Source organism: Grus americana, chromosome 13, assembly GCF_028858705.1.
Source record: "Grus americana isolate bGruAme1 chromosome 13, bGruAme1.mat, whole genome shotgun sequence".
Taxonomy (NCBI): Eukaryota; Metazoa; Chordata; class Aves; order Gruiformes; family Gruidae; genus Grus; species Grus americana.
In genome coordinates, this window is record NC_072864.1 from 11,007,333 (window position 1) to 11,021,931 (window position 14,599).

At 35.3% G+C, this 14,599-nt stretch overlaps 1 protein-coding gene across 3 annotated transcripts in view; it reads left to right on the forward strand.

The window, feature by feature from the left end:
• Window positions 1-14,599, forward strand: part of LOC129212073 (transcription initiation factor TFIID subunit 4-like) — a 149,351-nt gene that overhangs the window by 75,449 nt on the left and 59,303 nt on the right. For 2 of the 3 annotated variants that reach the window (XM_054840134.1, XM_054840135.1), the window contains exon 13: window positions 2,404-2,460. In XM_054840134.1, coding sequence (XP_054696109.1) covers window positions 2,404-2,460 — 57 coding nt within the window. Of the gene's footprint in view, window positions 1-2,403; window positions 2,461-13,909; window positions 13,980-14,599 lie in introns of those variants that run through there. The other variant, XM_054840136.1, reaches the window with a different exon arrangement.

A 14,599-nucleotide genomic window follows, 5' to 3' on the forward strand; every position in this document is an offset into this window, starting at 1 on the left:
ACTTTTATTTGGTCAGTTTTGGGGGGAAACCCCCACTTTTAAATCTGTTATTTTTTAAATCTGTAGCACTTTCAGAGTTTTTTCTTCACTTAAGGAGTCCAGGAAATTGCAATGTTACTTTGCATCTGTTACTTTAGTTTTTCTTACATTGTCCCCAAATACAACGTAGATATGGTATGTTTTCCAGGATTCTATCACTTTCTTGTAGAAACTGGGTAACAATATTAGAAGTCTCAGCTTGATTCTCCCAGGACACTCTGCTTTCTCCTTAAGCTGAAGTGCTTTTAACTTGTACTTTGCATTTGGCAAATTATTCAGCTTCATACAGTAGTATAACAACACTTTGTGTTTCTGTACTGCTTTCACTGTGAGACTCAGAAGGCAATAGAAGTTCATTGTACATTTATAAATTTATCATCAAAACCCATGAAAGGGCTAAATATGATTTTCTACACATCATACTGGACAAACTGAGGCACACAATGATTGAACTGTCATCACAAAATGACAGAGCAAGGACCTGATTCTGCTCAGTTCATAAATACTTACCTAAGTCCATCTCCTAAAGAAGCAACTCATTGAATGGGCTTTTTTGTTGTTTGTTTGGGGTTTTTTAACCTAATAGGTATAAATATAATCAAGTTCTTAGTAATTGTTCTGCTGAACAGACTCCCAGCTCTGTGGCAGATCCACATATTTCATGAAATGCCTTTTTGTTCTTTAAACATTTACTAGATCAGATTATCTAAATTTTTCCTTTTGTGTGACCACAGCAGTTAGAAGGAATCTCAGTCTATGTTAAGTTGGAGTTTCTTTCTTGGTTGGCACAACTACAGCATGGGAGTCTAATTTGGTCATTAGCTACCTGCAAATTTTAATTTCTCATTACTTTGCTCCAGACACTATCCTGCCTTTTATGCTAACAGGCACAAAATCACTAGTAGATGGTGTTGGAAGATGAAGTTAATGTGTACAGTGGAAGAGTCAAGCACATCATCTAAAAATCTCGTTAGTGTTTAATTTGGCCATGCTTTGTCATCACTGTGTTTTATATGTGTGCTATATTAGCTGAAAAAATAATCCCAGTTTAAAAAAGCAAACAGGAAAAAGGATAGAGAAGTCAGTGGTGTTGGTGCCCTGCCTGCCAAATTATAGTCAAGGCTCTCTCCAGGTAGATCAACAATATTACATGTCCCCTTACCCTTAAAACCTATCTTCCTTTGGTTTTCTTCCTGGATTTTTAACTTCTGAATGGAATATGTTATGAAAAATTCAAGCAATGGAAAAAAAATCTGAGCATATGTAAGTTTGCAAGCTAATATTCTTTCACATTTCAGGTCCATCTTCAGCATAGCAAGAGGCAGAGAAAGAAAGACGGGAGAGGGCATAGATATTTTTATTCCTTTAGGAGTTGTGTAAATTATATCACTTCAAATCTCAAAGAAATACTGAAATAAAACAATTACATCTTTCAGGTGTCGGGAACAACAGTTTTCTATGCATGTCTCCAGTTTTGTTGCAGCTTCTTACAACTTTTTACACAACCTTTTCTGAATACTGACCAATCACACAATTAAAAAAAGTATGATGCATCTACCTCTTAAGTTTTGAATTCCATCAATTTGATTAGGCTTAATGAGCATAAATAAGAATTTAATAGTTTTAACATATGGTTATAAAACAGTCTGTATCTGAAGAAAGGTACTGTTACGTGTTGTTATTGCAATTAAACAGTGATTCTTAATGGGTTTTTAGAGCTATCATTCCTGGTTTTGAAAGAAAATACGAAAGTTGCCATTTGGCAATATTTCTTCAGTTTTAAACGTCACAAAATTAGTATTATTGGTAGCGCATGAATGAGTTTAACTTATGTGTATTTCTATGCTGTACTCAAAGTAAGCTCATACGGATAGTAACATCTTTATTATGAAGATTTACTGTTTGGGAGGGTGACTTTACAACTGTTTTCTCCACATTCTCTACCAACAGCTGAATAAAAGCTTAGTTGCAAACAGTAAATTATTTTAAAATAAGTGACTGTAAGGAGTTTAAATTAAAAAGATCAGATAATGGAGAGGGTGTCCCTTCTACTGTCAGATGCTTGAATTTGTTTGTATTAAATAATTGAAATCCAAACCTGTATGGAAATTTTAGCATTGACAAAAACATGGTATTTTTTTTTAATTTAAATCTAGGGTAGATGTTATTTACAACTGAATATTTAACAGTCTTTTGGGTGAGGCCAACGGGTTTGAAATTGCACTTCTATGAATTTAAGCATCCCATCTTTGACACCTTGTATCCTGTTCCCCTTTCTTTGCTATTTTTTAACTTACTGCAACAGATGAGGGGTTCTTAAACCATCTGTTAACCTTTTTTCCCCATTTTTTTTTAAACATGTAGAGTCGCTCAAGGCAAGAAGACCCAGAGCAAGCTAGACTGAAACAAAAAGCAAAGGAGGTAAGCAGAGCTAGAGATCATTACACTTGACATTTCAAGGCTTGAACATATTAATTTTTTATGCCTTGCTACTTGTATATCGTTAATAAAAATCTGACTAAAAACTTTTTAGGATGTATTTGTTGCTTTGCCTTTGATCTTAATGTTTGCAAACTAATACATTAATACATGTGAAGCCTAAGGAGATTTTGTAAGAGAATATTTCCATACATTACATTTTCATTTCCATTTTAGGTAGCTGTAGCTTTTGTTGGCTTGTTGATGACAGCAGCATTAGATTTTGGTGGAAAATATATGCCTTTGTCTTTTTGTAAAATGTCACTTTCTTAAAAATGTGTTACTTAACAACTTTGGTCTGGTAGCAGTCTTTCAAGTAATGTAATTGTCAGTCATTTTCTCTACGGTGTGGTTCAGTGGACTATTTACTCATCAGTCTAAATTACAAATTATCAAATAATTTCAGATGAAGTTTTCATACCTTATTCTAAGAGTAACAATTTGAACTACTGAGTACCTTAATTTGCTGTAAATGAGAGTGACTGTCCTTTGCTTAAGGCATCTCATGGCTTAGGATCAGGTTGTAACTTAAATCAATTAGACTAAAATATCTATCAGTTGAAAGTCATTCCTATTTTAAAAATTAGCAACATCATTTGCAGCAAACTGATGCTGTTTGGTGGGTTTTTTTAGCCAGCTTCTTTGGGTATATGTATTAAAATGTAATAACTATACATTAGAAAGTAATATATACAGAAAAATGCATATAACAAGTTCTTTTGTATTGACCCGTTCTTCCGGTTGTTTCCCTGTTGGCAGTGTTCTATAGTTCCGTTAGCTATACAGGTTTTATATATCTAACAGTCAAAAAAATCCACATACGTGGTTGAGTTTTATTTGTCTTTTTTTTTCATTATGCGATTATGTAGTAAGATTTGCTGAAATGAGTTCTTGTAAACGTTAAGCCATGCCTTAGTGTTTCCAGAGTTGGGTTTGTCAAGCAAGTATTCAAATGAAGTAGAGTAATCAAGTTATTTGACAGGAAAAGACACAGGATTTTAATACTATTCGAGTTTAGTGTATGCAAAGGAAGAATCAGATATGTGAAAATAATTGATGGCAGGCAAAACTTGCTGTTGAGCTGAGAACTAAAACTACTATTCTGCTGGAAGTGAAAGCAAGCTAGAAATAAATGCATTTCTTGCTGCCACAATATTTGCATTCATTGTAATTCTTTTTTGGCCATTGGAAACTTGAGGAAGCAAAGGCAAACAACAGGGCTAGTAAAAACACATTTTCTAGTGGTCAGAGTGAAATAGTGGTTCTCCTTACAGCTATGATAGAAGACTTGCACTCTAGCCAGTGTTGTTGCTTTTGGTGTAGCTGCAGGAGTACTCCCTTGTACGAAAATTCAGGTTGTCCATATAAGCTGTGTTTCTTACCCACTAGAGGGAGTGATGCTGTGCTGGCATGTGAATAAAAGAAAGTGTATGAAATGTATTCTGAGCAATGGTAATAGTGGTGTTAGTAAAGAGGTAGCAAATATTTTGGTGGTAACCTAGTTAAAAATGCTTAGATCAAACTAGTATGTGATTTTAAAGTAGTGGTGTTCCTGGATATGGTAACATGTTTGAGTAAATGCAGAAAGAATACTAGGTTTTCTGTTTAAGTGCTGCACCCCATTCTTTTGTACATTAGCCCTGCCTTTTTTCCCACCCTTCTAATGAAAGTGTATAATTTGCTGGCACCATGCCTCTCTCTGAAGTTGAATTTCATTCTACATATTTCAAACCATAAGAAATATAAGCATGTCTCTGTTTTTAGTAATTAGGGTTCTAAAGCTCTCTCTTCAACTACTTTAGAGACTTTCACCTAAAATATTCAAATATATTTAACAAAAACATACTCTTTTGCATTAATTTTTGCAAAGGGGAGCAGGGAAAGTGGGACTGGCAAGATTTTTGTTTAATATTGTTCATATTTTTTTCTTCATTGGATACTAAATATATGCTGATCTCTCAAATTGTATTGGCACTGCCAAAATAAAAAATAACTGATTATATAGTATAAAATGTAGGTTAGATAGAGTGTCTTTGGCATGGCTTTGTTATTTGAAGTTAAAAGTTTGGAACCAACTCGTACAAAATGTGAAAAATTTCAAAACCTCACTGCCAGCTGGGCTACTCTTAAATGTGCATATGACCCATAACTGAGAGAGAAATTTGGTTTCTTCCAGGTTTTGTATAAGCTGATGAATGTAATACTGTCAGCTTTGATAATAAGCTGGATTTGAAGCTGTGTTTCCATGATTTCCATGTCTTGAATATTGCCTGAAGACCTTTGTTGCTCAGGTATTCTTCTGGCCAGTAGCAGAGTGGCTACGTTAGGTAGTGTTTTAAAACGCATGAAGAGGGCATCCAAGAAATCTGCTCATTTTTAGCTTGTGTTACTTGTTTAATTATATGATTGTCAGATAGTTTAGTTTTTTCATATCAGCAAAGCAGCTGATGATTTCATTATTATGTTCTGGAAATATAATTATTATGTTCTGGATAATACTTCAGACTTCACAGTGTGCCTATGTTTGAACAGTGACACCACTGCATTCCTCCTGCTAACCAGGCAGTCTGGAACTGTCCTCTTCAAAACAGGGTGTGATTAACACTACACACTGGTTCCCTGCCAGATAGAAATGGATGAATATCTAAACCCAAATGTAACCAATATCTGAAGTCTAAGAAAGAGAATATAGCCCAAGATACTTCATGAAGACAAAAGTCAGAGGGAGAAAGGGAAATACCAAAGGAAGTAATTTAAAGTCTTTAAGAAAGTCTTTTAAATCTTTAAGAAAAAACTTTTCAAAACATTGAAAGAACTCTAGAAAACATTGTATTGGAATGCAAAATAAAGGTACCAACACAAGGATAATAGGATGAAGGGGGAAGAAAGAAAACTAGCAAAGGGTATTTGTTCTGAAACATTCCCTTTATAGATATTTTGCAGTCTTTAATTTCTTAACGCTCTGGTTTTCTTCCTAATTTAAAAAGAAAAAACATGAGTTCAGTTTCTTTCACAGAACATAGAGCATTGTGTTGTCCTCTTCTTGCTTATTGGTGTCATCAAGAAAATGTATGGGGAGATCACTGTGTCCTTTGAACACATTTTAAAAATTAATTTGGTATGGTGAAGTTATTTTATGTTTTGTTCTGTAACTCCATCTTACTCCATTTATTAGTCTTCAAATCACTCTGCATATTGTTTAAATCAAACAGGCATAAATCAAGTTTAAATTGTGCTTAAATACCAAAACAAACAGAAGGTCCATCTACATAGGCTTTTATTGCAGAGACTAGACGTAACAGTCAGCTTTCATTCACACACAAACTAGCACTGTTCTAGTTAAGTCAGTGCAAACCCACTCTCATTTCAGTTTGACTTATTTTGCTTTAGCATTAACTGGTTTCAAATGAACTTGAGTGAAAGCAGTAGGAGAATGTGCCTGTGGGGGTTTATGTTGCTTAATACTCTCCATTTACTTTCACACTTTTAAATTGGTGCAGCTTTTTGTCAGTGGACATTATATGATTGTTTTAATGGTAAACCTATTTAATAAACTAGTGAAAAATATTTTCCAATGAGACTATTTCAGGGAAAAATGCTGCTCTTCAGCTGTTACTTGTTACATTGTTTTGTAACATAAATTCTGAAATGTTTGACTCTTAGTACAACTTAATGTAAGAAATACCATCATTTGTGAGCAGTGTCTACTTCGTATTGCATGATTAACGCTTTTAAAATCAAGTTTTAGAAAATACACTGTGATTTATGTAGTCTGTTGGAAGCATGGAAAGTCACAAATATAAGTTAAAGAAATTATGAGTTCTCTAATTTCCATTAAAAGGGTTCATTAAATAGGATATAAAACAGGCCGTATAAGTGATAGCAGGAATAGATCAAGATTAGGAATAATTGAGTCAACACCTAGTAATCAATAATATATATTATTTAAAAGAAAGACAGGGAAGGTAAGATCCTAAACGTCCTTTCTGTCATGGATATTTTTCTACATATTCAGTGTCTGTTGGCTCAAATATTTTAATTTAAAAGCCAAGTAGCTGAGTTTGATCCTGAAAGATTAACTTGGTTAAAATCTTTGTGTCATCACCAACCAAGAATATTGCATAATAATAAAAACTTAAACCAGACACCATAAATGTCTGGGCATGTATCCAGGACCTAGATCAGTTTAGATAACACTCAGCTGAATCTATTCTCAGATGTACTCATTAACCATGCAAGTGAAGTCTCAGACCTGTTGATATTCATAATAGAGGAGCCTTACTGATTTCAAGGGAAGAGGGAAGACAGCCCTTTTCATACCTTTATCAGCACAGATACCCTTTATTTCTAGGATTGGATGAAGTCCTTTAACAGTGATAGGTATTTAAGCAGCTTGCTTTTGGGACTGTTACACTGGCTAGGAGCTTTGGGAGTACCCAGTTCTTGCTTGAGCAGACCAGGGGCAGGTTTTTTCCCTCCTCCCAGAAGGAGTTGTATCCACTGCAGCATTGTGGTAGCACTGTGCTTGGGTCCTGTCATCCCCCATGCCTGCAATGTCTTCTGTAACAAGAGTCTTACTCAGCTAAGTTTCAGATTTCAATCTGTATCCTTTTCAGAGTTATATGCACAAAAATAGCTGGATTGTTAGCAGGTAGAGTTCTGTAAGAAGCCATAGGATCCTTCTCTTACTTAAAAATAATAATGAAATATGTACATCATATGGCATATATCTCATGTGGCTCTAACAGTGCCTTAGAAAATTTAAATCCCACATAAAAAGGTAACTTGTCTTAGCAGTATTACTGAAACTCCAGCATCATTTAACAGTTAGATTATGAAAACAATTTCACTCTAAATAATTTCTTGTCACCACATTAATGTATTTATCAACTCAGTAGGAGTGGTGTCTTTTAAAATATTTAAGTAATAGTTTACTGCAGTTATGCCTGTTTTCATAAGGCATTACTGTAAATTAAAAGCAAATGAAAAGGGTTTTGTTTGGTAAGTTCATTTATTCACCTATTTTAGCAAAGCCAAAGCTCTTAAAGATGGTACTAGTAATGCAATATCTCTTGTGATGAGAAGTCTAAAGAAGTTTTCTATTTTATCATGCCTGACATAAAAATATTGATTCAAAAGCAACAATCTTCTCTTAAAAAGGTTTCTTATAAAACATTCCACTGAGAAATGGAGCACTTGGACTGAAATAAGTTTAAATTAAATTTCCACTTAGCTCTCTAACCCATCTGAGGGTCAGTAGGCAGAAAGAAGGAAAAGCTACGAATATGATACCTGAAGTAATGATAGTGCAACATTTAGGCAATAATGATGCTTCAGAACTGAGTTGTTTCATAAATAGTTTTCTGCATCAGGTTACCAACGCTATAGCTGTGATGCAGAAAGAATGCAAGCATTTTTGTCAATACATGTAGAAGGTTAGATAAGAGTCGCTTTGTTTACACTCTCCCTTTACCACAGGTCTGTTGTTTGAACCCAGAAAAATAATTTAGAAAAATGCTTAGACTATTCCGGTACTGTCTAAGCCCATGCAACACTGCCATGGATTTGGCTTTAGAGTACAACATTTTCCTGAAGTTATAAAGTTGTTGCAGTGACTTCGAATGTTAGTATTAAACTTGTATCTCAGAGAGAAGTGGTCCTGTCTGTTATCAGTCAAAATACTTTCATGAAAATCCTGCTGTGTTATCAAGCTTACTGCTTTTATGTTCACTGTTCATTTTTTTCCTTTTGAGTAGATATTACTGTAGATGTGCAGATATTTATTTAATAGTCACAAATTCTGATAACTGGAGTTGACCATGAACTGGGAAGGACAGGAGAGGAATGGTACTGTATTTGCATATGCAAATACTGCTGCTGAAGAAACAAGAAGATCTATAACCAGTAATAAATTCATTGCATGTGAATCTTGGTGTGTAGATCTTCAAAATTTCGTTTTAGTTTGAAGACAGTGGGTTTTGCCAAAAAATTTCCTGTGTTTCCAAGGATAAGGTATTACCCTGTCATGAATTTTACAAGTCCTGAAGAACTTCAGGCAATAGTAGTCTTACTGTTCAGCAGAACTTTTTGCTTATCTCTTTGTAAAATTGAAGACCATGACACTTCCAACCTGTTTTCCTGTGCTTAGAGCAGAAGTGATGGCAGTTGTTTGGCTGAAGATGAAGTGTGGTCTTAGCCTGGCTGTGCAGAAAGTTAGAAAACTGGGTAATGCCAGGGGATCAAAGGAAAGGCCATATTTTCCAGCTGAGTCAAATTTGTTTATTCCTGTTTAGGTAAAATGTATATTAATTAGAGTTGAGTCAAGGGCTAGATTTTTTTTTGTCTTTTCTCTAAGCCAAGCTTGGCCCAAGATTACCTCATTAGTCTAGCAGAAATCTAAATTAAATCCAATCCTGTTCAACATAAAAATTTCCTTTTACAAAATTATATTGGTGGAATTCCATAGTGATGCATGATTTTAGTGTCATACCCTGCCTAGCTCTTGTTTAGTTAACATGAATGCTTATTTTTGTGACTGTTGTTTTTAGCATTCTGAAAGCAAATGCTGTTTTACTGATATATGAGTTAAATACATGGCCTTTCTTAAGTAACAAACTATTTTTGTACTTGATACATCTTTATAATATAAAGTAAGAACACTTTTTATGTTTGTTTCTACTTGCTATCTAGAAAAGAAATTCTTAAGATCTTCGTATACTCCCTCCCTAGAGTTACATACAACTTCAATGCATTGTGTGAGAAGGATCGTTAGTATTGTATCAATGTGTTGTGCTACCTCGCGAAGACCCATGTTGGATTTGTGTGTCGTTGTATGTGGGGTGTTTATAAGCACAGATAAATCAGGTTGCATACCTTGGAGAACAGGGGCTAATGCAAAACAAAATGGGACAGGTGAGTATGACAAGAGAAAGGAGCAAGAAAGCAAGCTGTCTAGTCAAGCATCGTTCGCTGTTTAGCTGGTGTCTCGCGGCAGGGTAAAAGTGACTCCAGAAGAGTATTTGAAAGATAGCAGCCTTCAATTAACACAGCAGCAGTGTAATTTCCTTACATTTTGTATGACAAATATATTTGTACTAATGCAATCTGCTATTTGAGATGTTAGCAGCTATGTATGCAAATGAAATACAGTACTTGTCTTACCTTGCTACCAAAAGGTTCCCATGTGGCTCTCTGAGAATTTGGGGACATTAAACAAGTAAAAGTTGGATACGTTTGTAAAAGTTAGCTTTTCTTTTCGGGATTCTTACTTGTTTTCTCACCATTCCAAATAAAATTTTAAGTAAGTGTGTACTCTAGTTTTCAAATAAAACTAGTGAGAAAAACTCGAGACTCATTTTCAAATAAGAGTATAGCTTTGTTGTGAAATATATTTGGTTTGTGGTTTAATATTTCCAAAAGAGCAATATCTGTTACAAATTCTGCTCTATCGAATGGATTTCATTCTTTTTAAAAAAGCTGAAAAGGAGGCAGGGGAGGAGAAATCCATCCCTGTTGTTTATGTTGTCTTCCAGATTGCATACACACCGATGGAGTCCGCCTAATAAAATATTGTTATTACAAGTAGTTTCTTATTATAAAGCAACAGGACTACTTAAATATGCATTTCCAGAACTTGGGTTTAGAAGGGTACAAGCTTTTTGTAAAGAATTTCTGAAGCCGAAGGTGACTTAAATACTCCAGCAGGAACTTTTTTCTTGTAAAATGAATTCTCTGAAGGTGGTGCCTGATGTTTGCACCACAGAAAAGTAACAGTAGAATTTTCAGCCCTTCAGCTCCCCTGCAGTTTCCCTTCCATGTCTGTAGGAATAACCAGTGCTACTGCTTTTGGATTTTGAGGCACTGCTAAACAAGTGGAAGGTGGCAGCCCCCTCTTCCTGATCACTTTTGGGTGCCCAGATCGCAGAGCTCAGTGAAGAGATAAGGGAACTGTTTTCTTCCACCTTTGTGGTGTGAGATTTGTGGTAAGGGTGGTTTGGCTTTGCCTCTCCTGAGTATTGACAATTGCACCCAGAGGTTCCACAAGAAGCAGTGAGGAGTGCGTGCGATGGTGCTTCCTTTTCCAAAAGATTTTTAAAATTCTTTTTAGATATCTAAATATATACATGTATAGATATATAGATACATATATATCAGATCAATTCTGCAAGGAAAATGTCAAGACTGAATTTCCAGATCTCCTCCTTTGTCACTCTGGCACAGCAAAAAAAAAAAAAAGATGCTTTCATTTAGAGCAAGCTGTGCACGTGGAAAAATCACATAACTGTTTTATCTGAACCCAGCAACAGATTTACTTCCCTGCTGATCTGGCAAAATAATAGCGCTTTAGACTTTAGAATATGATTGCCTATTTAATAAGTAGAGGGCAGCAAATGTCAGCTGTGTCAGCTTGTCAGACACCGAGGAGGTTGCTTGGACAACAATCTAAATTATTATTTAGATGTTTTGGTCCCTTAGTCGAGCCTGCCCTACAATATACAAGCTTGCAAGGAGAGGTCAAGGTGTACTTAGGCTTCAGCCTGCAGGGCAAGCTTTCCCCCATCCCCTGTATGCACATCGGTTTCTTACTCCAAAATAAACCTGAATGAGGGCTTTAATTCTGCCGCTGAGCTAACATGTTTGTAAGCCCTGTTTGGCAGCCTCAGAGCGCCTGAGGCAGCACACAGCTGCCAGCTTTCATCTGCCCCCAGTTCCTCCGGGCGCTCCGCGTCACATGATGTAACCTAAGGGGATTGAGACGCACCTACTAAATCTTCTGTTCCTCTGCCCACTCAGTCTGGGTGCTGCACATTGCACCGGCAGCAGGCAGCTGGCCATCAGCAATCAGCTGCATACCTCCTGCTGGCAAATCTTCAGTCTTTTCTTTGTGCAAGACCCACATACAAAGATCTATCTACCCAGGGTCCCCACATCTACTTCCCGGCTGTAGTCTGGAAGGGTATTTGCACGTTCTGTCATCTTGCAATGGCAGGACCTTGTTTGAAATGCATACATATTGTAGAAACACTGCGTTTTGTAAAATTTGAGATTTATTTCTAGCCTGTTAGTGGAAGATGAAAGAGTTCATGGGAGCAGAGTTAAAGCTAAAGTTAGAACCATAATAGTAAAATTTTAAAAAGAGTAATTTAAAACTTCCTTGCCAGCACATTTTTGAGAGAGTTGATAACTGTGCATGAATACTTCTGTGTATTTCCCAACTAATCTATAAGATATACAAGACACAAGTTTTCATAGCTGTCTTGAAGAATATTTAGCAGATTGTAAAGTCAGATACAAAGAAATAATCTGATTCTGCAAATCTGCTTTGTAAAGGTATGCTATAATTTTCCTACAAGGTTTGTCAGCATCTCCTGTCTGTGCTGGGATGTGACAATTTATGTTTATGTACTTATGTATGTATGTATTTATTGTGGAGTAATGTGAACGTTAACTTTGTTGTCATTTTCAGGTAGAGATTGTGGTAGAGATTTAAGGAATATTTAATAAAGTTAACAGTAGGGTAAAAAGTGTCAGTTTTGACTTAGTAAATACTAAACATTTCTGTCTGTAGCTAGGTTATATGCATACTCTTCTCCTAAACTACAAGCCAGGTGGCTGGTCAGTGACATGTAGAAGTCATGAAAGGTGTGTTAGCATCTATTTCCTATTTTTAGTTTAGTCTTGCCATTAAAAATACCTTTCTGTCAGCCTGTGAAAGAGTCTCCCGATAGTTACATCATCTTAGATGAATAATGAGATACTGCTGAACATACCCTGAAAAAGGAGTTCCCCTTTAGTAACAGTAATTTTTTTAAATAAAAACAATTTATTATTGCCATTCAAAATGTAAACAGAATGGTCGTTTTTCTCTCAAGTATGTGTTTACTAAAGGTAGATATGATTATCTCTAAAATATAAACACTTGAAAGGTATTACTGTATTTTTGATGTTATTAGGCAGTTGAGTAATGATTTGTAAGGCTTTTGTTTTCATTTAGTGTTGAAAATTGTTGCTGAATTGGTGGTTAACTTCTAGTTTTTCATGAAAATGGTCAGAAAGATGTGAATGGAATTTTCTGGAATGGGAAAGTATGTTATGTATTTGTGCTGACGAGTGTCTGCACACTGAGGTGTTACAGCTTCCTTAAAACTGATATCTCAGTATCTGTAGGATTGAAGTGAATTGAAAAACAGTATGATGCAATTACAGTTCATAGGTTTATTGACTGCACAGCCATGCGAAAATCTAAATAAGCAATCTGAAGTACAGAGTAGGCTTCCTTACACTTCTGTGTTCTTTCCCTTCGCAACTAGTAAATCTATTTATATTCACAACAGACTTTTATATTCTTGAAACAGAAATAACACCATGTAGGTTTCTGAAGATTTTCCTTAATCTTCTTTTTTGACATACCATCAGATTTCTAAAGGGATTTTCACCCTATATGGCCAAAAGTCATATTTGCACATCAAGGTGCATGAAAATACATTAATTTCAAAAAAAAAATAATAACAACAATAATAAAAAAATCTGTCCTGGAAGAAGTGCTCATATCTGGCAAACATATCAGATAAGTCAAGTAAGCTTTAGGAAGGTGTCAAATACACAAACTGGGAAATTAGACTGAACATAAAAACTGAACTCAGGTGTTATTTGTGTGCAGGAAGACAGGAGAGAGGGAGAACATTCACTTTATAAGAAACATAACAGAGGTGAGATTGGTGAGAACAGAGCACATTTTTATGAGAAATAGGATAATTCTGTTTATTTTCAAAATCTGTGTTTAAATTCTGGAAAAGTTTCATCTATGTTTTCATAAAGAGCCCTTACTCTTAAGGTAGCACATCACTTTGTGGCTGTAATGGACAATTGCCAGCTCTGAAGAAATGAGATAAGGCTCCCCAGTGTAGGGTACTTGTAGAATATATAGGGATATCTGCTATGTCTCACGATAACAGGTAACAATTAAGAAGGTTATTAAATATACATTACTACTTCACTGTATATGCTGCTGTTTAATTAAGTAAACCACTTCCAGCTTCCTAATTTGAGGAAGAGTAAATTCAGTATTCAACAAAATTGTTCTCTATTTTAATAATGTTCTGTCATTAGCAGGTGCCAATTTTTCCTTCTTAAGCAATGTATTCAGGGAATCCATTGTTTACTAGGATGTGTCAGAAAACATAAATATGAGATGTTTTTTTTCCCCTCTAAGAATATAAATTGTTTGCATCTTTTAGCTATTTTACCTTTTTAATGTCTAGGTCTCTGCAAGATAGAGTGATACAGACCTCCAGCTTGCATGGAAAACATCTAAAGAACATGCAGCTACACTAGCTAACCCTATAAACTTCTCTACTTCAGTCTCAAATTGAAAACTTGTGCCTTATTTTAGGATGCAGAAGTTGAACAGTGCTCTGGATTATACTAGAAATGTCACTTCTCAGAGGAGAGAGGTAATGTCAGGTCATGAGAGACTGGCACAGTTCTCTAAGACCAGTTGTTAATCCCAGTTTTGTTAAGGTTTAATCTCAGTAATTTACATAGAGATAAAATATACTTCACTATTGAGCTAAAGTTTTGTGTGTGTTGCGTGCAGTCATGGTGCTCAGTAGAAGGTGCTGGGATGTCAGCAATATGTGATAGTGTTCTGCTCTGTATTTTTTGATGTTTTGGATATAGAGCAATTACAATGCATATTTAAATATCTTTTACACTGTTATCTAAAATGCATATGTTTCTTAAATTTGTCAGTTGATGATTCTGTGACCATAACAATATATGATGATTTCTGTGATCTGTTCAGCTGTACAAAAGAAAAAAAAAAAAACAAACCAAAAAACCATAAATGTACATTTCATAAATATCCTCAGGTAATTTTAACTGAGGCATTAAAAATAATTCCTGAGTAAAAAATGCTGATCTGTCCATCTATCTATGTGGAGAGATTATTTCTGGATAGTACTGAAATTTGAAAAACAAACCCCTAAATCTGATGGAAGAGGAAATGTCTGCCTTAGCAGGCATGCCAACATTCAGGAATGCTGAGAACATGTGGGAGACTGTGTGGCAAATATGAGAGTGA